The 25750-nt window shown below is 37.5% G+C and overlaps 1 protein-coding gene across 4 annotated transcripts; it reads right to left on the bottom strand.

Annotated features, from left to right (window-relative positions):
* Positions 1–603: 603 nt before the first annotated feature.
* Positions 604–16236, bottom strand: Smp_058140.1 (putative protein-l-isoaspartate o-methyltransferase; the record flags this gene model as incomplete). 4 transcript variants are annotated; one of them, XM_018797629.1, is made up of 6 exons in its annotated part: positions 604–735; positions 5974–6146; positions 6773–7003; positions 9964–10068; positions 15897–16033; positions 16067–16121. In XM_018797629.1, 6 exons carry the CDS (start codon positions 16119–16121, stop codon positions 714–716), a joined length of 723 nt encoding a protein of 240 aa, XP_018652655.1. The 4 variants fall into 4 exon arrangements, with proteins under 4 accessions (XP_018652655.1, XP_018652654.1, XP_018652653.1 ...); XM_018797630.1 differs by lacking the exon at positions 604–735 and adding an exon at positions 2786–3513; XM_018797633.1 differs by lacking the exon at positions 604–735 and adding an exon at positions 16220–16236 and having other exon boundaries at positions 5697–6146; positions 16067–16167.
* Positions 16237–25750: the final 9514 nt, after the last annotated feature.

Below are 25750 nucleotides of genomic sequence, written 5' to 3'. Positions count from 1 at the left end.
TTTTGAGTTTTGTATAATATATTTTTACTGTATACTAACTCTCCTGATTGGCTAATATTTCTCTTCGGCTCGAAACTGGTAGGTCCTGGGTTCGAATCCCGCGAGAGTGGGTTCGTGGATGCGCACTGCTGAGGAGTCCCACAATAGGACGAAACGGCCGTCCAGTGCTTCCAGGTTTTCCATGGTGGTCTAGCTTCAATTGACTCATGATCTCAACTCTATAAATTTAAGATTCGTTTAAAGGTCGTCCATATAGTTTAGTCTCGCCGCTTGATGGGTTAATAGAAATGTTCTTGTCTTGTTTTATACGTTCTAGGTATGAACTTGGTTCACGCTCTAATTAGATTACGTTCCTTCCCAAAATTTGTTTAGTCGCAGGGTTATCTACTTGCCGACTGATCACATTCAACCATTGTAGTTTAATTTATCCTAGGCAATTATTGTATATTAGGCCAGGCTATTACACAACATATCCATTTCTTGTAAGGAACGAGCGTGTCTGATTAGTCCCACAAACAACAACACACAATCATTTATACTGAATGACAATGTCCAACATAACGATCTACCCATTTTGTCATAAAAACTCCTGAAAATATCATTCGAAAATAAAAGGTCACATATTTTTATAAACAAACTTATTTTACAAAATAGCTACAACTTTTAAGATCTCATTTATAAAATTGAACTGTTGTATTCTATCATCATGTATGTTACAAGTCGTCTCTTTGTAATCTAAATTAGAAAAAGAATGAACAGTTGAGATAAATAGTATGAGCAAAAAAACATTCAAACAAAAAACGAAGCAGAACAATCCAATTAAATATCTTGAATTTTTTAGTAATTCAGGATGTGATTACCAGAGTCTAGTTGAAATATATATTTGTCATACAAAAAACATCAATCTAGATAACCTTTAGCATAAATATCAGATCTACTTTCAATTGATATGTATTCAGTACGTTTTGTCGTAGTCATTTGTCAACGTGTTAGATTATTGCAACAAATAAATTGTATATTCCTGCGCGGTCGCGCATCGTTAAATGAAACTGACAACTATTTTAAGGAAATATATTTTATTAAGATTACAGTAACTAGTGAAGCAGTATTGCTTTTTTCTTTGACACTGGTTAACATAACTGCTCAACTATATCCAGTATCTGTCCTTCTGCAAAAACCAAATAAATTTGCATAATGTGTGGGTAGAACGCTACCTCCGCGAATAAACCATCTAGCTCAGAGAATATAACACACCCAAAAGTGAATAGTTAGTTTATTGGCTCTGGGCAGAAAAAGCTGGTTAGGAAAGAGCCCTCTCACCCTACCCGCTTCATAGCTGATTAAATAGTCGATTTCGACATATGTCGAGGAAAATGAAAATCTTTAGATAGATTTAATTGATGGATAGCACGATTAATTGGTTATTGTTTGAAGTCAAGAACCTATTGTGGTAAGCTCCGAACAAAACAATACTTTTTCAGCTCTTACTGTCGTATTTAATTGTCCAGAGGGTCAACGTAGATAGTAACCTACAGTGCTACCAACGACTTTTATTGATCACAGAGAAGTCAATCGTGAGGAAGAAATTACGATCTTGATAAACAGGCAGTGAACGATTTATAGGGCTTGTAATCCTAAATTCCGTGAAGCAGTGATTAAGGACTTTGGATTTCAACTACTAGGTCGCAGGTCCGAACCTTGCTCTGCCTACCTTCGTTTGAGAAACCAGGTAGTATCACCAGCACTTACACTTATAGTGTGGCTGAAAGCCGAGTATACGAATCTCTACTTGAGTGAAGAAGACCTACGATTTCATTTAAGTATGAGTCAACAATCTTAGGTTATTAACAGAATCCAAAACTAAAAGTTATCTGATTTACACTAACAACTGAAAACAGAAATGCAAAATAGTAATCATGTAGAGGGTGACTGCTTAACATATGATCTGCATAAGGTATAAGCTTCCCTTGCTAAGATCTTCATAATTTGAACACTGACAATACAAGTTAACGTGATTAACCGGGTTGGTAGATACGAAAGATCCATTTAAGGGAGTTGGAAAACCCCGATTCCGAATCAATCTTGCAACTGGGCTCCAGGATACTGAGAAAACAAAAGGCGTATAAACTTATAGTTGGTTACCGACTACCATGGAACTGAATCTCCTAACGTTGTTTCACTACATTGTAGATTAGACCTTTAAATTAGAGGCTTGGGGAGTAGGTCCCTCAGAAAATCACCGGTTTGGGTGCCTTGACAGAATCCCAGCTCTTAAACGAACCGAATGGCGAGGTAGTGCGAATATATATATATGGCGCCTCCTTGCACTATTTGTGTATAAACAATAATGGTAGATTAGTATAAACCGATTTTTTTTACGACACCATCTGCTATTTAAACGAAAATCCGGCCTTTTTAATAAAAACAGATTATTTCAGCCTGTAACTCGATAGAATGCAATTCAGTTACAAGAGATTTGTATATTCGGAGCTAGGTTGGACGTTTTGTTGTGAAAGGAGTGGTAATGATAATATCAATGATCGGAAGTTTAAACCAGATCTGGTTTGGGCGGGGATTAAAACCGGTAAAAAAAAAGTTGTTGAAAAGCTAGTTAGTTACACTAATATGCTACCATTCCTCATTTGTGGGAAATGACGCAACTTTATCACTATAACTTGTAATTATCAATCTAATACAAATAGGCATAATTAAACAGAAAACTAAAGACTACATATCAACTATTTCTTTTGGTTACAAAGCGTATAGCGAAGCATGTGTCTAATCTCAAAGAACGCGCATGCATACACATATACATTTTCGTGATAGACTTGGAGGCGATGAAAGGAATGCGGAAAAAGATAAATAGAACAAATCATTAGGGCAACAGGTTAAAACGAATAAAATTTATCATCATAAAATGTCAAAATGAAATAAATGTATATATAAATAAGTCACTTAATGTCTCTATAATGAGTATTCCTCAGGAAAAAAAATACTTGATCAGTTACTAGATGACGATTATTAGTAGTAATAACCAGCCAATAAGTACAGAAATTAAAATGAATACTGAGGGGGGGGGGCGGTAATCTCGATAGGAAATGAAAACAATAGAAATTCAACTGATAAATAATAATCATGGATGAAAGCATATGATTTAAATGCAGACCAAAATCATGATGAGGTATAATAAGTCGTAAAAAAGCACACTAAATAAGAACGACTTGATAGTTTAATTTCTCCCACCCCACCCCAGAAAAAGTAAAATGGGTTTCCACATTTTAACAGAGGAGAAAATAGTGTTCAGTATGAAAGCTGACAATTACTCGTTAGTGCTCTGTATTAATGAAATCACATTCATGTAACATAAGAACACAGTTAATAGTTTATGGTAAGAAATATGCATGGGTGATGATTTTGTTGGTGAAGTGACAATGATTGGTTGATCTCTGTGAGCAGAAAAACAAAACAAATTAATAACAGTAGTTAAGAAAAATGGTGATTTAATGCCACTTCCTGGATGGGGAGAGAAAAATAGAGAAAAGAATTGTGAAAAAGCAAAACAAACACGAATATCAAACTAACAAGTCAAAAGCGAACATGAAGGAGTTTTATAAATGGAGGAAATATAAGAATTCTAAGCGATATGATTTTAATAAAGGAATAAAAAAACATGTACTGAGGGATACTAGGACTCGATATTTATAAGAAGATAAATGGTGAATGCACTTAAGTCATTGTGATCAATTCTGAGCCATTTCACCCAATGTCTGCACAATCTTTGGTCACTATAATCGTGCAAATACCAACCGGGTGATCTGTACTTACCACCAACATGGCTTAATCCAACAGTCAATAACTTCATGGATTGATGTTACGTCTTCATTTGGCCACTACTAACTTTCTTCCAACTTTTACAACGGTGAATAACATGAGTCGAGGTAGGGGGTATATATATATATCACTAAATTTGAGTATAATTTACATCACTGTGACTTTAATGAGTAACCATTGAAAACCAGAGTGGATTGAACAAATGTTTTAGTTTAGTTTAGAACTATATTTTAACAGTGTACACCTACAATCTACATACTACTTGCAAAGAAAGACTTACCGTAAAAAATAATCTCAAACAAGTTGAACAACTTAAAACCGTTAGATACTTAGTAGTAGTTATTTCAATTGACTTATTAGAAAAATTCAGAATAATATAGAAGATAAAATCATTAGAAAATATAAAAACCTAACCTATGAAACAACAATCCATTGTTGGACGATATATGCGTAATCATATTACGTCATGGGTAAATTTCCCTGTAGATGTAAACGATGAACATGTATACGCAATACGATAATAATAATAATCTATTGGTAAGCAGAGATGGATAGTGGCTAGCAGTGGAATCCAGGAAGCGCGTTTCGTCCTATTTGGGACTCCATCTCTGCTTACCATGCTTGTGAATTAAGGCTATAGCGAGGCGATGCGCACAGTATGCACATATGCCAATTAGAGACTGACCAGTTACAGTTCTAACAAACAAGCAATACTAAATGAATTTATAGTAATCTATTGCCTAAATGTTTTAACTACTAATCTATTGTGTCCCGGTTAAACGAAAACAAAATAAGCTAATTTTCCTAACATAAATATTATTTACACCAATGATATGCAGGCACACATATCTCATGTGGATCGACGAAGATAAATGTCAAATTCTCATAAACTTAAAATTATATATTCTGTTATAGCACACAAAATACTTCAGGTCAAAATCTATACTTGAATGTTGTTGTCAATGTACATATGTAAATATGTGAAGGGATGTTTCACTAGTGCAGGAAATTGATGAACTGATTAATTATCGATAGTCTGCATTGACATGAAGGTGTGATGGTAAAGATGATCAAACAAGTTGCCAGGTGATGGTGTTGGATATCACTGAAGATAAAGTGGTTATTTTTTAGTCGTAATAGCGCGGTAAGCACTGCCAAAAAGTGCCGAAGGGTTCTACGTAATATAACCTCTTTTTTCTAAGAACTAGCTTTCTTCGTATTCTCTACGTCCAGTATGTCAACATAATCCATGTGAACAACCATGAGGATGGTTTTGGTCGAGAAAAAAGTCGAAATACTGAACGGAAGTACAAAGAAGGCTAGGGAATTCTTATAAACAGCACTCTGGCAACTCATCGATCAACAGATATATAGAGGTTGACCCGATCTATCAACCAGTAAGAAAGATAAACAACTCCAAGGTCAGAGGTGAAAGCAATCAAAACAAACATGCAAGCAACGCTACACACCTATGAACAACAAGCAAACTAGTTCTAGGTCGACAGAACAAGATGCTAGTCAATTATGTGAAAATTCTAATAACTCACTTTTTATTGAAATGTGCGCTGACAATGTTATCGAGAAAGACAATGACAGTTTCATGATTCGACTATCCATCTCACACAACAAAACACTCACGAAATTCTCATACCGGACTATAAGCATTCTCCACAATATAACGTCTAGTATTTGTCACATAAGTGAATCTCCACCATCAAATTAAAGTAGCAGTAATAGCTGAGACATTTCCACATCGATTCACATGACACCTTTAATAAACTATTTAAAACTCACACTACCAGTACTACAACATCATTTAGGGAAGTGAAGTAACTTGATTTCAGCGCATTTATAAGATAAAAAATCACAAACTAAGAACAATTTCATTTTGCTGTAAACAATGGTTCTACATATAAGTGGTTGGCAAGAGACTGGACCAAGGTTTCATGTTAGTTGGCATTTGTTAGCAAGGCATAGATGCAATCAGAGAGGAACTGATGGTCTCCGTAGGGTTCCATGTCACCCGGCTTCACAATCTAAGACGGTATTACTGAACCGTTAGAGTAGCAACTGACTTCCAGTATGATTAAAATACTTACAATTGATATATATGGGCATCTTTCAAAGAAATCAAAGTCTTACCTTGGCCCAACTTGTCGATCTTTATCGGTTAACGGAACATAAATCACACCCATTAAAGATTTTCTTTGAAAGGAACCATCTTGCAAACGATCAATTTGAACTAACGCTTGATTTCCACCTTCTGGTCCTTCAGGACAAATTAAACGACCACCAATTTTCAATTGTTCTTTTAGCTAAATTAACAAACATAAAAAATGAGGGGAACACATCAGTTAGTGGGTTCTAATCAACGTACAGCCAGCTTCAATGTTTCCCAGGTCAGCTGGTCACTCCACATTAGCACGATCAAATGAATTTAAAAAGATGGATAGAAAAGGAGTATAAATAATTTTTGGTAGCAATAATAGTGAGAAACATAAAGGATTCGAAATACTGTTCAAGAAGGGATGAAAAGGTATGTGGAAAGGAATATTGGAACTAAAGATCAAGAGGAAAATAAAGAGTGAATACGTCCGTATTATTGTGAAAGATTGTGAGAAATGCCACTCAATGTCTCCAGATACTGATTGTAGTTATCGTATAGATTTTGAGGAATACATCATAATTATTTGATTAGATGTATATTTTATAAACACCCAAAATTCAGCCTCTGATGAATCTTAGTTTAAGAGATAGAGGTGATCATTGTAGAATTGTGCAACACTGAAGGAAGTAGTCAAATAAAAGGATGAGCTATTCATAAACTAATAACATTCAAGTTGATATAAATAAAAAGTGAACAGACTCATCCAAAAACATAACAAAGAAAACTTTTTAATGTTCATGAAGTTTAGGTTACAAAATATATCTCTGAACTTACTGCATTAGGAATAACTGGAGCCGCTGCACCTACGTGAATTGCATCATAAGGTGCATCTGACGGCCATCCTTCACGACCATCACCAGTAACAAGTTTAAGTTGTTTTCCTAATTCAATTCCAGATAGTCGAGCATTTTGGCTATGATTAAACCAATTTTCAACATTTGACAGAGAAAATTTAGTCAACTCATCAATATGTTCTATGCCTACAGCAACACCTGTAGGGCCTACCTTAATATCGAAATTAGAGAACATAAAACAAATGAATATTTTAAGATAAATTTAATTTATAGAGTAAGTTATTTAAAAGAATAATGGGACTATCCATAACTGCAATAATTCAACAATACTGAATTATTTAACACTCATAAAACCGTCAGTCATCAAGTTACAATCATCATTGTTTATTATATTGACCAAACTTTGTAATATGTAGAAAAACATTCATTTTATGTCTTACTGAGTTAGAAACAATTACCAAACAACAGATACAGTTTTCACCAATAGCGATGAATAATTGTCAGGTTAAATTGTGTATTCCGAATAATATCACTGAAAACGCCAACCCAGTAGCTTTGATGGTTCGGCATTTGCTGTGAGACCTAAGATAAAAACAGATACTTAGTACCCCTTGGTTTTTTACAGTAAACCAACTGAGATCGATTTGAGAATATAACTCATAAATTTAAACATTCTCCACCAAACCCTTTCAACTACATAGAATATCAGTTTGTATTGTCACATTATCCAAAGGCATATAGGAGTATATTAAAGGAAACTGAAAGGATATGATAAGAAACAGACAAATAAAAAGTAGTGACGATGCTTTAGTAGAATTAGTACTATAACCATGAACTTATATTTGTAGTTGTTTTTTTATGGCTATACTCTACTGATCTATTTGAAATGATGCCTATTGATAATGATATGAAGCAATTGCTTAGTAGTTAAATTACTTCATCCGTGAACCAGTGGGTTGAAAGTTCAAACTCACTAAAACTATTGAAGTTTGGACAGTATATTATCGTCCCTAACCTTTCCACGAAAAAATAGTACACGAGTATGCACTTATTTACTGAGTCATAAAAGGAAAGAAATAGATATTTAAGAGTTTTATGGCGTAAGAGTAGGTTGGAAGAAAGCTAGGGGCAGCCAGATCAAAACGTGGCACAAATCCATGAAGTCACTAACAAGCGAACTCATCCATGTTGGTAGGTGTAGACTACCTGGTTGGGATCCGCGAAATGATAGCAATCGATGGTTAGAGACCTTGAATGACATGGCTCAAAATCGTTTGCAATGGCGCAGGTGCATTCACTCTTTATGTTCTGCCAAATTCTAATCTTCTGAATTCTTCATGTCTCTATCTTTTCTCTTTTCGAATTTATTTCACTGGATTATACTCCTTGAATAACATCTTCAAACCCTAATCTTTCGGATTACTGCTTATACTTTTACTACTTTTACCACTATGAGATTTGAATCGATAGCTGGATCTCTGTGCTAATGTGGTATGGTAACTCGAACTGATGTACGTACGTACGAAGTTCTACGTTGTGACTGACTGATATTTAAGATTAAGTATCGATTAATCAGTGTTTTAAGTTGCCAAATTAAATTTCTTTTGGTTTGTAACGAAAGTTGTTAACATATTAAATTAGGCAACTTTGATCAATTATAACCTCCAAACTATCAATATCAGATTTATGAGATAGTAATTTGAAAGAAATATACCGATGTTTATTCTAGTTAGATGAAATTTTATATCAAAGCACTTAAGTTTAATTAAGGGAGTTACCATGTTGTTGAACAAAAATAACTACCTGATGGTTACAATCAGTAGCTGGTACCGTAATAACCGTAGCTGCTATCTTGACGTGATGGTCAGGCCTTACTGTCTTGATGTTTCAATAGAGCTATGTTGGTTGGGACACTTGGTCGTTTAGGTTCCACTATATCAAGTAGCTTAGATGGAGAACGGTAAGACTAGAAGCAGCAACTAAAAGTTCGAGGACGAATTCGTACTACTGACCGTAGAGGAGTGTGATAGCAGTAAAGTATTTTCTTCAGATAACCAGCATCTTCAGCTGTTTTCTTTACACGAAAGAAGGGTTTAGAAAAAATCAAACCCACGGATTTTCGTCTCCAGAAGTAAGGGTTTTAGGATACGGAGCTAATAAATCTGAAACCTCATGAGAAGCAATGTGTGACGTGCTTTAAGCCATTGTCCCCTGGATTCTGTGGTTACGCTCTCATGTCACTAAAACCACCACTAACCCAGTTTTACTTTTCAGGCCCCTTAGACCTCTAACAGCACCCGAGATCATCTCACGATAAACGTTTCGGTTTTCACTAAGCATCACTTCTGACAATTAGTAGCCAGATTTTTATCATCATATTAAATTCCTAATGGAATCGGTAATCTTTTTATCTATTAATATGACACTATATTCTTGAATGTAGTTTATTATGTTAATCATTTAAATAATAATCATAACGGTAAAGCTGAATTCTGAATGACATTTATTAGAGCAGGATGATATCTTTGATAAGAACTTGGTATCCTATGGTACATATGAAGCATCTGTCCAAAAATTAATGGCGAAAGAAAATATCACTTTGAAATAACATCAGTAGTTATGATGTGGTAGGTCAGTGGTTAAGGCATCTAACTTTTAACTATTAGTGGAGGGGTCGAAATCTGCTCAACCTACATCGATTTGGACAGCCGAATAGTATCACTAGCCCTTATACTTAGAGTGTAGCTTGAGATCAAACACACGAACATGTCATTAATAAATGAGTTGAAAAAACAAATGATAAGTAGTCATATTTCAGTAATCTTAAGTCTAGGGGATATCACTATTTTTCTTATCCTTAAACATGAAAATATGTTTAGCAGAGCGGCATGATGGCTTAACTATCCGACTTTAAATCAGAGATGAAAGTTCACATTTTCTACTATTCGTTTCATTGTGAGAAGCCAGGTAGTATAACTAGCCATAATAAATACAGCTTAAAGTTTAATACACAAAAATGAACTTGGTAGATTGGTAAAATTATGTGAAAACGGCAGTAAGTAAAGCACACGCTATATATGCATAAATATGATATTCACTTTATAAGTAGAGGATATAACGATGACATGTGATATGATAATAATATGTCTCAATAGGGCGAGACAAACTTACCATAAGAGCCATACACGCCGTTAAATATCCACTACCCGATCCAACATCTAAAACATGTGCACCAGGTTTAAGATGATCTTTTAATGCTTCCAGAGCATAAGCATGCTACACAATTTAAAAAAAGAAACTAAATATAAAGTAAAGCTTCTGAACAACTACAGGTTTTCAATGGTGGCCTAACATTGATCGATTCATGATCTCAATCGGAACTCAAAAATCTCCACAATCCTATACTGACAACTATCATGTGCTCATCGTTGACTACTTTTGAGAGGTAATTCTCGAGGTCCTAGTGAGAATCCGTGACCACTGGAGCTAATCCCTGTCGTGTATGAGGCAGTTACCACCGAAGACAATGAAGAATGGTCGCGCAATACCGTAGATTGGTTGAAGTTAGACCCTAGCACCGTTGGATGCTGGCTCAGTGGCCTAGATGTTAAGGTACGGGTTCGTGGATGCGTACTACTGAAGAGTTCCGTGCTAAGACAAAACGGCCGTCCATTGCTTCCAGGTTTTCCATATTAACCTAACATTGATCGATTCATGATCTCAACCAAAACTCAGAGACAGTACATTATCAGTTCGATGGTATATAAATAACAACCCGAAGCAGCACTCATGTGTACATATATCATTAAGTTATGAGAAATAAAGACTTAACAAACAAATGGTACTACCTAATTGAATAAACCTTATTAGATGAAGCAGGATCTAAGCTTCTAACCAAATAGTTGAGATTTTAGTGTGAAAATCAATAAGTGAATGCCCTTTAGTGAGCTATGCAAACGGCATGACGGTTACATAACAGATAGTTTTTTCGACGTCTACAAACATTCATCGGCCAATATACGCAACATTTGAATTAACCTAACACCATACCACTCTATGATGGTGCAAAACGTTTGGCAAAATAGGTAGTTGTCTTTATTTGACGCCTACTTCGTAATGCTTAGAAATAAATATCATGGTGCATTGAACTTCAAATAAATCACTAAAAAGGTTACTTGAGAAGTGTTAGAGATGCTACTCTCCAGAGAACACAGAAACCTAATGTCTGTTATCCTGATCGATCCAGTTATATTAGCACGAACAAACACAATATCACTCTGATTACTATTTGTCGGTCGGTATATCTTCACAATGTCGCTGAAGTGCAAACTGTAATCAGATAGCTTATAAGTATATGTGTTGGGGTTAATTTCCACTATATCTAACGTAGTTAAACTTGCATGTACACCATGGAAGTATTCTATGGTATTAACTATGTTCTGGAAATAAGTAATATGGAATGCTCCCAAGCATTTTGAATACCGATTATTTCGAAGCATCTCTAGGGTTCCTTAGCATTGCTATTGTGGAAGTTGTTCGAACTTTAAGATCGTAAATTATTTTGGTAAACTGGTTTACGTTAACCGGTTTACAGCATATTTTTTACCTATATTCTGTTAAAATGGTCCTAAAAATATTCACCTGTTTACTAGAGTTAAAAAAAAGTTATAAGTTGATGCGAGGATTTAGGGTTAGGATTTAGAATTGGACGTTGGGGTTCGGAATTCGGTATATATTAGAAGGCGATTCTTTTACAATATTTACTGATCACAGACCCCTAACTAAATCCTTGATACATAATCATGATAGATATAGTCCACGTGAAATTCGTCAACTAGAATTCGTTTCGCAGTTTGAAGATGACATATGCTACATAAAAGGCAAGGAAAACGATCCAGCAGATGCATTATCGAGATTCAATATTAATACCTTTTCAATCCGATATAAGCTATCGAGATATGGTAAAACGTCAAAACCTCGAAATGGAGCTAGAAAAACTTTTGCAGTATATGGAAACGAAACTGTTATTTAAAAATATCCCTATAAACGACATGGATACCTTAACCTGTGATATCTCAACAGGTAAACCTCGCCCCTTTGTACCTTTTAACATGAAACGAAACATTTTTGAGAAATTGCAAAACATATCTCATCCAGGTATAAAAGCCATTGTCAAGCTTATCACAGATAGGTTTGTATGGCCAAACATAAACAAAGATGTACGAAGATCGTCATGAGAATGCATCCAATGCCAGAAGTCGAAAGCATACAGGCACATCATATCTCCTACAGAAATTTTCCCCGTCGCTAGCACTAAGTTCGACCCCATTCATATCAACATCGTTGAACCATTACCAATTTCTAATGGTTATACGTATATACTAAGATGTATAGATAGATTCACGAGATGGCCCGTAGCCGTCCCGTTAAAAGTCACATCGGCATTAACAGTGGCGAAGGAATCAGTGAAACAATGGATTGCAAACTTCGGTGTTCCAACAACAATTACGACCGACCGTGGAGCCCAGTTTGAAAGCAAACTGTTTCAGCAACTTTCGGTATAAAGAGGATTAGAACCACTGCTTATCATCCGACTACTAACAGAATGATGGAAAGGTTCCACCGACAGTTAAAAGCCTCTTTGACGGCCGCAGGGGGAGATTACAAATGGGATGTTATGCTTTCTGATACTATTAGGCATTCGCTCGATTATGAAGCAAGACATCGGTTGTTGTGCTGCTGAGTTGGTTTATGGAACAACGTTACGTTTGCCTGGTGAATTCTTTGACCGTGCAACAGATATCCCAGCAGATATAACCAACTACGTGCAACAGTTTAAAAAGCAGATGGAATCAATCACGTCCGAACCACGAACCTAGAAGGTGAGGTCGTTCGTACCCATTGAATTAGACAAATCCTCACATGTATTCGTCAGGAATGATAGAGTACGACAGCCGGGACAGACTCCTTACGACGGCCATTTTAAAATCATCCGAAAAAGATGGTAAAACAGTCACAGTAGAAAGAGCAGGTAAACATGACACTGTTGACACCGACGGCAAAACAGGCGTTTTTAGAGTACACCAAAAAACAGACGATAAAATTGTTTAAATCCGCAGCAGAGCAAGCACCACCCCAAACTACCTGCAACAAACAATACTTCACACCGAATTTCAGCAGCGACAGAAACTACAACATCAGGAAAAAGAGTATACAGGCCTGATAGGCACGTAGCGACTACCATATTTATCTAGACCAAATCCTGAGATTATTCTTATAACAAAACTTCCTTTTTCTGTACTATTATCTTTATTTTCATTAACTATTCTTTATTGGCCGCACAGATATTTATTATGCTTACTTTCTAACTTCATACGATCAGTTGGTGTTAAATATACATTTGTATATATACATAATATAAAAAGTTTCAACACATACAAGCTGTCATTTCAACTTAACGCTTACCTATCACATTGTGTTGTACAGTTATTCTAACGACAATTTTTTATCTCATTTTCGAACATAGATGCTATTAAAATTTTTCTTAAAAAAACATTCTGGATGGGAGCCTGTATAGTAAACCCATTCAACTATTGTATTATTTGTCTGCTCACTGTAGTTTAGATATTTAATCCACTACATAAAATTATGTGAGTTGGATTGAGCGCGTGTCCGCACATCAATCTTTATCTATTCTCCCATTGGTTGTAAACAAAGACAATCAATAATTTATCCACAACCAGTTGACACTCATAAATACATATGGATTTTTAACACACACACTCGTTTCCCTGTGTGTTTGCTTTTTGCATGATTGCGGATTTTACTAACCTTTGACAATATACTATCTCTATAACTGGTGTTCGGGCGTTTGAATAATTTCGAGTAAACCCATAATTCTATTAGGAGATTTAGCCTGCGTTAAATATTCAGTTAACGTGATACTACTTATTGGAGTCAGATATACGGGAATTAACCTGTATAAGGATACCTTAAAGCATAACTAAAGACCGATACGGAAGAGTGCGAAAATGATAACGAAGGAGAATGAAAATAGTTTGGAGGGGATCAGGAAAATACTTAGTGGAAAGGAAGAATTAATGATGCTTTTTGATTTACAGGTAGTTTAATAGTCTTCAAAATAACCTCTGACTTATCAGACTGACTTTAGAGATTTTCAAATACGAGGAAATGAACGTCTAAAATGTATCTAAACTTCATTTACAAATCCCAACCCTTCACTTTCTAATTTAATGTAACTTATTAACCAGGTATAATTCCAATAATGCTTTTGCGCTGCATTTCTTGTGATACTATTTTGCTACCCGAACGTGAATGGAGGATTTGAACTCACCACTTACTGGTCAGAAGACAAGTGCTTCAACCAATAAGCCTCTTTCCATTAAAAGTCATTCATTTTAGAAATCAGATAGTTGTGGACATAAATTACTCGAATGATTATTGGAGTTTTCGAAACAGGTCTTGCCTGTTAACGTACTACAACTCATTTTGAGGGTTAATGCTTCCTAAAATGATGGAGATTAAGTGCATGTCTGAATTACATGAAATTCAAAGGGTAAAACAAAGCTATACCAATCTGATGAAGAAATCGGATGAAATAATTTTCTGATGATCCAATTTGAAATATTCCAACTGGCTAAAACTCATACGAAAGTCTAGTGATTTAAGTTGTGACACTTCAATAGCATAAAAACCATCAACGCAGAAATAAGAAGTAACACGTTAAGGTGATGAATAATTTTGACAAAGGATGCAATATTGTGTAACGTTGCAACCACCGGATTTTTTATGACAAGATGTCAGACACATACATTCGGGTTAACAGATATCAACAGACTGCCTTAGCACATGTAAGGTTGTTTTGGCTCTGTAAACCAAATCAAAAATTAGGAGCAAATTGCTGGATCAATGATAATCCATCAGCAACATAGGTCTACAGGGAATAAATCCTATCATATTTTTCGCAGTTATCTTAAAATATATTATAATGCGACTGGATATAGGCAAAAAATATGCTGTAAACCGGTTAACGTAAACCAGTTTACCAAAATAATTTACGATCTTAAAGTTCGAACAACTTCCACAATAGCAATGCTAAGGAACCCTAGAGATGCTTCGAAATAATCGGTATTCAAAATGCTTGGGAACATTCCATATTACTTATTTCCGGAACATAGTTAATACCATAGAATACTTCCATGGTGTACATGCAAGTTTAACTACGTCAATTTACCGCAAATAAGCCTCATACAACACTAGTCAGTGCTTGAAATTCCAACAGATTCTATTCCTAATAAATTGATGCAGTGAAAACAAAACGGTGTTGAATTGATGATCCAAAATAGTGGCAAGACTATAATTTATGGACGAACCAATCAGATTTAAGACGTCAAGTCTTGGATGTTAGCGTAAAATTCACTCATTCAAGTGTCTAAATAGCAGTTTGGCATTATGGCTGACATTAATTCGTAATGAGAACATCAACTCTAATTCCGAATCCTAACGTCCAATCCTAAATCCTAACCCTAAATCCTCGCATCAACTTATAACTTTCTTTCAACCCTAGTAAGCAGGTGAATATTTTCAGGATCATTTTAACATCGCTCGAGGGTCTTCCATACATTAAAGTCTCACCAAACATGCTTATCACAACCATCCAATTCGAATAACTGAAAACAGAGATAATTCACTACGTAGTGGTTTGCGAATAAAGATCTCTTTAGAACTACTCAGTCAGCTTCCTGAGTTGTTGAGTTCATATTATGACAAATCCTAAAGACGAAGCATTCGCTAAGTCAATTCATACTGACAATTACATCAGTAATGGTCTTAAAGAAGGTAAAAACGTTCATTTGCATGAGAAACCCTAGTTGGAAGGAGAGGACTTGTTTTATCTCTTACCAGATAAATCGATAGGGTTTAGACAAGAAAAGAACGCATCACCGAATAGCTATTAAAATTATAATAATCCGACAGTCTTATCTTATTTAAGATCTAACTGGCCCCTCTTGGGTAACCTAGGCTCTTTTTATCAGATTTTTAGTACTTTAATGATGTTATACAACTTGAACCATCAATCTTACCATATGAGGAGCACTGATAGTCGCGGCATAGCCAATAGACGATGGTCGGTCTTCGTAAGAATTCGACTTAGCAAAATATCCACGATCCACGGAAAGCATAGTATTCCTGACAATTTCAGATGATATTACTCGATTTCCTGTTTGGAGGGTTAAGAGGAAAGTCAAATTACTGAATAGATTGTTTATAAGTTCTGCATGTGTGCTACCGCTCGACTTCCAAGCCATGGTTGAGTTGGAAATAAGTAGAAAAGTTACAATGATTGGTGTGTATCTAAAAACATTGATTGTATTCATATCTTATTAGATAAAGGCCTAGTAACTACAATTAAACAACCATCAGCAGGAATTTGTTTTTTCCACTGACCTTCATAATTAGTCATAATCAGCATCGAGAAACAATTTCATGCCTAGAACATTAATTTCATGACAAATAAAGTAAATATATAAATTTCTGCAATCGGTCTTAAATAATTTTATTCATCCGTCTGTAACTGACGTGATAACAGCTCTGAAAAGTGATGTGATTGCGTCAAATACCCAATATCTTGGCAACTAGTTTTACAATATTTGATCATGTTTCTCAGTGTTAGTATATGGTTCTAGGTCTTCGGTATCGTTCAGTTACAATAGCCTTAGTCGATTTGAAAGTTAATCCCAAGTTAATATTTCTTGGGTATAAATGAGTGCGTTTGTTCTAGGGCGATGGGTTTGCCAAGATCAGCAGCTATCACACTACTGAGAAGGATATGGGGTCGCTGCGATCTGGATAACCATAAAACTAGAATTTGAGGGAGGGAACATAAGATAGCGGTCAGGATAAGTGAACGAATACTTTATTCAAGTAATGTGAACAGACAAAAGTTTAATAGTAGCATGTAAACGGAGGCAACAACAGGTGGTAGTAATGAAAAGAATGACACACGTTATGCATAGCTGACGTAGAGTAAAGGCTGTTAGCCATAGGTGGATATATAGATATTGAGGCTGCTCGTAATGCTGTCAGATGAAATGAATGTCGTCAAGTCGGCTTGAAGAACATTCCAGACTGGGCTGACTCATATGAATCAAAGTGTAGTCCTACTTGGGCATTGGGTCTTTGATACAAAATTTGTCGTCGGTTGCCTCAAGAAATAAAAAGATAATCTTTACTTGTGTAGCTGAATGCCCAGTTTGTTTCACAATACACGTTGCTTCGCATTCTCTTATGGATTAGAGGGAACAGTCCTAGGTGACGAAATTGGTTGTTATAGAATTCGTCCATTAGTTCTATCATTTGAAGCAAGACAAGTACCGGACAAGTTGAGACTTTTAAACAATTTTCCAAATTATTATGACTTAGATTTTCACTGTAAAATTAGTCAATAACTGAATTATCGTATTTGTATGTTCTACTCATTGTACGCTTCCAGAGGATTTGTAAACTGTGGCTATGCGTACATTTATTTCCCAATTGTTATTAATTGGTCAAGTAATGCTTGCTTCAGTGTCTGCTTCTTGTCACACTGTTGTATTTAAAGCATGGTTCCTTATTCGGTATGCTGTTTGGCCTGGTACCACGTACATATAAATTAGTAGGTGTTTGATATAGTTGTTGGCTTTGTTTTTTAGTTGGACTGGGTGAGTGAAATGTATATAGAGCAGTTGTCTGGTGACTCCTCTCTGAACTTAAGGAAGAGAAGAGGGAAAAGCAAATGGATACTGGACCAATAGGAGTGTAGCTTGTGTTGGTCCATGGTTAACTGTAAAGTGTTAAAAGTGTAGCCAGGTAAATCTATGACGTTAGGCCACATACCCAACAGTAGAAGTCAGGCAGAAGAAAGAGTCGCGAGAACAAAAAGCTTTAATGAAACTTAGAACTAGAGAAGATATATTCATAGTTCCAGCGGACAAAGCACGCGCTACACGGACAAAGAAGAATATATCAAGAAAGCCGAGGAACTACTTTAGGATAAAAGCGTATACAAACCAGTGGACACAAATCTAGCCGAAAGGTTAGACAACCAAATCTCAGAGACTTTAAACAAGCTCGTTAAAGCAGGAAAAATATCAAAGCAAGATCAATGGGGAATAAAATCCACTGGACTAGTACTCCCCCGATCTCACGGTAGACCGAAAATACACAAAACAAACATCCCACTACGTCCAACTATAGCACTCCCCGGAACCTAAACATACAATTTTTCAAGAGAAATATCACGTATATTACGACATTTAGTGAGTCTATTCAATCATTTCATCAAAACTCACACATAATTTCTGGGTCAGATTAAAAGCATTCATATTAACAACGACAAGCTGATGATGGCATTTGATGTAACAGTCCTATTCACCTCAATTACACCAAGCTTAGAAGAAGAAACTCTACTTGTGATTCTCAAGAAAGACATGAACCTCGCAAAGTACACGAAGCTTCAAAATCAAAGTTTACTAGAACTCACCGATTTATGCCTAACAACATATTTTCAATTCAACAACAAAATTTACCGACAAACAAAAAGAATGCCGGTGGGATCACCAATATCAGGACTTGTCTCAGAAGCACTAGTGTAGATGTTGGAAGCCCCGATTATATCAAGGACCAGGCCAAAAAATTTGGATTCATCATGTAGACGATACATTCGTCATCGCCAAAAAGGACAAACTGGAAAACACCTAAGACCTAACCAACAACGTCATAAATGACATGACAATGGAACAGGAATCGAACAACAAACTACCACTCTTGGATGTATTAATCACTAGAACCAACACAAGAAGACTGGAGACTCAAGCATTTAAGGAGCCGATCTATACAAATCAAATTCTCAATTACAGTAGCAACAACCCAAGAACTTACAAAATCAACTGCATACAAATTCTGTTCAAGAGGGCGAGAACACACTGAAACACTTGGTGACTATCTTCCAAAGGAACGATCACCCGATTAACTTCATCCGAAAATACTATCCAAACGCATCATCAGAAACAAAGTCAAGTACAGAAACCAACACACGGATCATCCTACCATACATAAAAGGCACATCAGAAACTACGAAAAGGTTGTTGAGATCTTTCGGGATAGTTGTAACACACAAACCAACAAATGTATTGGGCTACCGAATGATATGCACAAATATTCACTTATATACGTACATCTGTCCCCTTAGAAAATAAATCCATTTTTTAGCCAGTGATATGCACTGTCCTTCAGGTCACAGCCGATTGTTGGTCTTCCCACTTGACCACTTCTAATTGGCTCACCATATCATGTCGTTTGAAATTCTGGAGTGGAGGCAACAGAAGATATACTTGATCTTGGTTTCCTCTGTTGTTTGAAATCGAAACATCTGACATTTCTGGAGGTTGGATGTCATACTATTCTAGTGTTTACTTAATCAGTCATGTTAGACCATTCTAAAACGTAGGTCAATTAGCCTCACATCTAACCAGCGTACACAGTTTGATATCGTCTGCACATGTGGGAATTAGGAACAGTTGGGGAATGTTGGTGACAGAAAAGAGCCTAATGTAGCGTCTTGTGGAACCCTGGAGATAAACACTGGAACTTGACTTTACTGTCTCAACTTTACTGCAGAATTTTTGAGCATATGAGTGGTTCCTTAATCAAGAAAATCGTAGGTCTGCGAGTCCTATTTGCTTGGTTTTAACTAAGAGAGGATAGATCAGCACAGTATTCAACGCTTTAACAATGTTCCGTTACATTGCATGTACAGGGACTTTCTGATACCGGTGGTCTATCCAGCTTTCCCACGTTAATAATGCGGTTAGGGTGCTTTTCCTGACTTCGTGTTGCATGTAGTAAAATAGTTCATGAAAGTTTGTAGACTCTCTCATTTGGTCGCATTCTAAATTTTATAACAGCCTCGAGAGTTCTGGAAGTGGTAGTGAAGACGCATAAAAATCTGGACTCTTTCTGTGTTTATCCTTGAAGACAAGGGACAGGATTTCTGATGTCCACTTACTAGTTAACCACTCGCATTCTAAGGGTTGTTGCAACAGCTCACGCACTAGATAATAACATTGTCCTGGTACGATGAGGAGCAAGCTACTGTAGCTCGGCGACTAGCTGGATAGACGTGTTAGCCCTGATGCTGCCTTCATACTGCTCCTCGCTATTGTTATCAGAGCATTTATCTGACCTATATGGCACTGTCAATGATTGTTTTGTTCATCAAGGTCCGAATTAAAGGTTTAGTCAGCCTTGAAATAATAGACGGTCTCACCTTGAGTTTTCTCAGCGACGAAAATTCGCTGACCTCTATTTTGATTTTAAAACATGATACATGTGCTTCGCGTTCGACAGTTGTTTCTCAACCAAGTTTGTTTGAAGGATTTCCTGTCAACCCTTGATCATATGATGGACTTCCTTCTGAATTTTGTTATACAGGTCATTGTAAGAGCCTCTCGATTGGACTTAGCGCCTGTTCCAAGCCTCATTTTATTTAGGCTTTTCTCGTTTTCGACTAAAAGAAGGTTAGTTGATAGCTGATTAGGATGGTTTCCCGTCCTTCCCACACCTTGTGACACTAAATGTATGTCCGATTGGCCCTGAAATTTTGATAGTGGCTTATAGATGTTTGTTGAACCTCATCCTTTTTAAGGTTTGCATATAGATTGTTAACATCACCTGCTACGAGCAACCTATCGAATGGCCATTGTAACATTAGCGACAGCATCTGGAATATCTGTTTTTATTTTTGGTTATCTCTTGTGAAAGGATGGTAAATTCCTTGGAGCTAATGCATCGCACCGTTCGTTTTTCAAGTAACACTGGCTGAACCCCTGTAAGTTACTCACTACGAGATAATTCGACTTCGTTCCCTCGAGGTAACAGCTGGCTAATGTAGTGCTCCCTATCATTCGTGAAAAGTATCGTGGGTTGTATGCTCACGTCCTCACCTGTGATGTCAGGGAGAGTGCTCTTTTATTACAGCATCTGTTTAAAGGGTCGCAAACAGACCACGTGACAGAGCAGGTCACTCATTTCTATGGAAGCTGGCAAACATGCATGTTTTGTTTGTGTGATGAGTTTATTTTCTGTGGCTGGGCTTTTCGTGCCACATCATGAGTTATTGATAGAAGTCAACTGGCACTGAAACAAAGTTTTTCGTTGGTTGCACCGCTCTTGTCTTACTGATTTCAGTTGGCTTTTACCACGCCAGATGTCCCAATGTACGTCATTCATCACATCATACGAAGTTCGGAGGACTTCAATAAGATCCCCTCGATTCCCAAATTTTGCTCCATCTAGATGAGAGACCTTACCGTCATGTGGTATGGCGAGTGAAGATGATAGGATACGCTAATCGCTATGGTTGTATTTTTACTCAGGTGGAGTGATGACCGCTACAACTATTGGATGTGAGGTAGTTAGGCTCCATCCATATTATCGCAAATCAAGTCAAATATCTCGTGTACACCTACTTCAGTTGATGTTTCCTTCCTAATTCCTCTTCTTATTAACCAAGGCTTTTTAAATGTAACATTAATACTCGGGAACCATTTAACCGCTGGGCTTCAAAGTCAATTTAAGTGTAAATAGTCTAATTTTCAATGTAATTCTATTTCTTTAAAAGCTGGACAGTTTGGCTATGGTACTACCTTTGTCAAGTAGGATGTAGGATTTATTGCACTCCTGTTTATCAAAAGCTGATCTACTTCTCATCAGACTACTCTTCCTGTTGGACATTAAAAGAAATCAATGAGTTTTTCTCATCATCAGTTCTTTTCCATTTTCAGTGACCAAGGTGAGTGAAGCACTTAATGGTTTCATGGCAAATCCACTATTTTGATTGAGACTCACCTATAGTGCGGACTTCATAGTCATATATTTCGCTGTTCTTGTGCAAGATGTACTGCTGAGGTTTTCGACGTATGTAGAGCGTAAGAATACTGCCCAACATACCGTATTCTGAACGCAATCTCATGCGGAACATCCCCGAGGAATCTCGCGAAGCGTTTTTCTGTGGACGAAATATAATTGTGCAAGGTGTACCGGAATATATGGATCCAACTCAATCAAACTCTGATATTCGGGAATGGAAATTCATCAAGCATTCCTTAAAACTCAAAAACGTACCCAACAGGTGATGCGACCAACCAAGGAAGACGGAGACTCTAGACCCCGGCTATTGAAGATAACCTTCCCCTCCTCCCATATGGTGGCTGCAACTCTGGAAGCATTTCGTGCCAACAGACGTCGGTTGCCAACTGGCATCCATATGCATCCGGATAGGCCACACGACAGCAGGATCAAGCACAAACGCAAGCTGGAACTGACAATTTCACTCGTGGACTGTCTTGATCATAAGAAAACGTGTAAAGGACAGGGACTACCAACTCGGTAAACATTGTATAGGTGGGCTACATGTCCACTCACGCAAGGCTATACATACACATATATACACAGGAAGAAGCTCACGCGTTCCAAATTGAAAGCATAAACTGCTTATACACGAACGCCGCGAGTTTACCAAACAAAATGGATGAGCTACGTGAACTTAGCAACGCTAATGATACTCGTCTGATAGGAATATCCGAAACTTGGATAACGTCTCAGTTTAAGGACCCGAAGTTAGCAATACTTGGAATGTCTTTATTTTCGCAACGACAGGAAAATTATCATGAGGGGTGGGGTAGCATAATACATACGGTCATGCCTAGAGGCTCACCAACTTCACAACCAAGAGTTTCTTAATCTTGATGAATCAGTATGGTGCTCAGTAAGATTGTCTACCATCTCGAGGTATCTAGTTGGGGTCATCTACAGGAAGCCCACTTCTGACATCAAGTATGACAATCGTTTGTTGGAAGGATTAACCGGCTCTACGCGTCTTGGATTCTCTCGTATCATGATTCTAGGGGACTTCAATCTTCCTAGAATCAACTTCGCGGAACATACCAACATTGGAGGTGACAACTCTACTGAAGCTCTGTTCTTCAATCTCATCGGTGACCTGGGATTATTCGAAAATGTGAAGTCGGCAACTCGTTGGAGAAACAGTCAGACGCCGTCGCGCTTAGACTGGGTATTCACAAATGTAGAATTCCTAGTCGACGACCTCTCAATCCTGGCTCCCCTGGGGAAAAGTGATCACGCCATTCTATCCTTCAGTTTTGTCAGCAAAACTGAGCTAAGATATCCCAACAACAACGGGCGCTGGAATTTCAAACGGTTGAATGTCTTAGCTTTACACGACTATCTACAGCGGGTGGATTGGGATGTTCACCCTCAACTTGAAGTGGATGCTCATTGGGATTTCTTACTGCACACGATCTTATGTGCTACTGAGCATTCAGTTCCTCAAATGGTCCCCAAAAGCTGCAAACAACCTTCAATCATCAAGAACCACACTCGTAGTTTGCTAAGGCGAAAAAGGCAGTGTTGGGCCAATATGAACGAACTGACAATAACGAAGTATACAGGCAATACAAACATATAAGGAACATATGCTCAAAGGCAATAAGAGAAGACAGGCTTCAGTACCAGGCCAAGCTTATCGATAAATTTGTCTCCAATCCGAAAAGCTTATTCTGTTACGCAGCTTCTCTTCGACAAGGCAAAACTGGGGTTTCCCAACTGCTAGGTCCTAATGGTCCGACCAATAACGACGGTGACGCCGCTAACTTTTTGGCTGAACAATATTCTCAGACATTCCAGCCGACTCACACCAACTATACTGACGAAAGCTCCACATGCACCTGTACTGGACTTTCCGAAGTGGACCTGAGTACTGACCTGGTGCTCCGTAAACTGCAGCACCTAAGAAAAGACACTTCTCCCGGTCCGGATATGGTTCATTCTGCTATATTGAGGGAAGCAGCTTCAATCCTGACATTACCACATAGCGTGGTGTTTTCACACTCGCTAAGCCGAAGCAAACTGCCGGAAATTTGAAAGCTGGCTCATATCACATCAATTTTCAAAGGAGGTCAACGCAATGAACCCTCAAGCTACCGACCAGTGGCCTTTCCCTCCCCATATTCTAAAATTATGGAATCTCTAATATACGACGGTATACAAGAATACTTATTATCTTTAAAGTTCTCACCTCATCAGCACGGTTTCAGAAAGGGTCATTCTAGTATGACCAACCTGCTGACTGAGGTGGATAGATGGACAACCATCCTTGATAGCAAGGGGAAGGTTGACGTCATTTACCTAGATTTCTCAAAAGCTTTTGATAGGGCCAACCATATCTCTCTTATCAAAAAGCCCGAACGATTGGATATCAAACCACTTCTAATTGACTGGCTCGCCTCATATCTAGAAAACCGACATTTTAAGGTCAGGGTTAACTTCACTCTCTCTCAGGCTATGGAATGTCCTAGTGGGGTCCCTCAGGGCTAAATACTAGAACCTCTTCTCTTCTTGATTTATATTAACGATTCTCCTCAACAAGTTTCATCTGACTTATTGCTTTTTGCTGATGATGTGAAATTTTGGAGAGAGATACGTAACAAAAAGGATATACTAGTAATTCAGGAGGATCTGACTTGACTTCAAAGTTGGGCAGACGACAACGGACTTTCCTTCAACACTTCAAAGTGTAAAGTAGTCCATCTGAGACATGTTGCAGACTATAGTTAAAACTTGGGAAACTCCACTTTAGAAGTTTCCCAAGTCGAAAAAGACTTAGGAGTGTTGGTACCCTACGACTTGAAGTCGTATGCGAACTGTGACAAAAACGCCTTTCAAGCAAACCTTGCACTAGTAACGTTGAAGCGCATTTTTGGCCAGTTTGACGGTAGAACTTTCCAAATAATCTTCAACAGTTTTATTCGTCCCCATTCAGAGTACGAAAACATAGTATTTCCTCCCTTCCTCCAAAAGGATAAGGACACTTTGGAACGTATCCAACGGCGAGCCACGAAATCAGTTCGGGGACTCAAATTCAAACCTTACGAAGAGCGCCTCTAATCACTTAACCTTTACCCTTTAGAGTACAGCAGCCTTAGAGGTGACCTCCTTATGACTCACAGTATCCTCAATACTTCTGGTCATCCCCTTAAACATCTTCTTAAGCTTAGTCACAACACTAACCTAAGGTGTAACACCCAGAAACTGGAGACCCAACATAGCAGAACAGACTGCAGACACAGCTTCTACTCCTTAAGAGTTGTCAAATGCTGGAATTCGCTGCTGACTGAGCTAGTCCAAGCGACTTTCCAGGAATCCTGTAAGAGGAGACTTGAATTATTCTTAACGACGAAGGACAACATATTATTTTGATTTACCAAATTCTTTTTTCCCCTATTATCGTTAATATACCCAGGTTCTCGACTGGAGGTATTGGTGATCCACTGCTACTAGACACGGAAGCCCGTTAAGCGAAAGCTTGTTCTATTCCGTCCTCGACCATTTGAACCATTAGGGTCAGGGCGGCAAAAGTAAAGCATCCCGGCGACCTTGACCGGTTAAAAAGCCAGGTAACTGGTGTCATAAGAGGTTATGTATAATAAGGAAAAAGTCGAATCACACAGGGTAAATAGTTTAGACATTGCTAGCAAATCTTTGCGCTAAATTATCTCATGACAAATGAGAAAGGGTTAGAATCATTAGTTGTGTAATATCAACATACACTTGCAAGAGTAGTAATAGCAAATTAAAGGGAGACAAAGGGGGATAAAGTGTAAATAAGTACGAAACGTCTATCTTTCTATTTGATGTGGCTGGCGAGACAAAACTATATGGACGAGCCAATCAGAAGCTTTCGCGGGTTTTCAAGGTCACGGCGCTAAGTTCGGTACCTGATGCTTACGTACGGTCGGTTTAAAACGAATTTTAGAGATGTGATAATTCAGCGTCTACAAGAAAAGTGATCATAAGATTTTGGCGTGAAATTCAATTATCC

The sequence above is a fragment of the Schistosoma mansoni genome, chromosome 5, assembly GCF_000237925.1.
Source record: "Schistosoma mansoni strain Puerto Rico chromosome 5, complete genome".
NCBI classification, from domain to species: Eukaryota; Metazoa; Platyhelminthes; class Trematoda; order Strigeidida; family Schistosomatidae; genus Schistosoma; species Schistosoma mansoni.
Note: the sequence above shows the minus strand (reverse complement) of the source record. Positions and strands in the feature narration are given on the sequence as shown.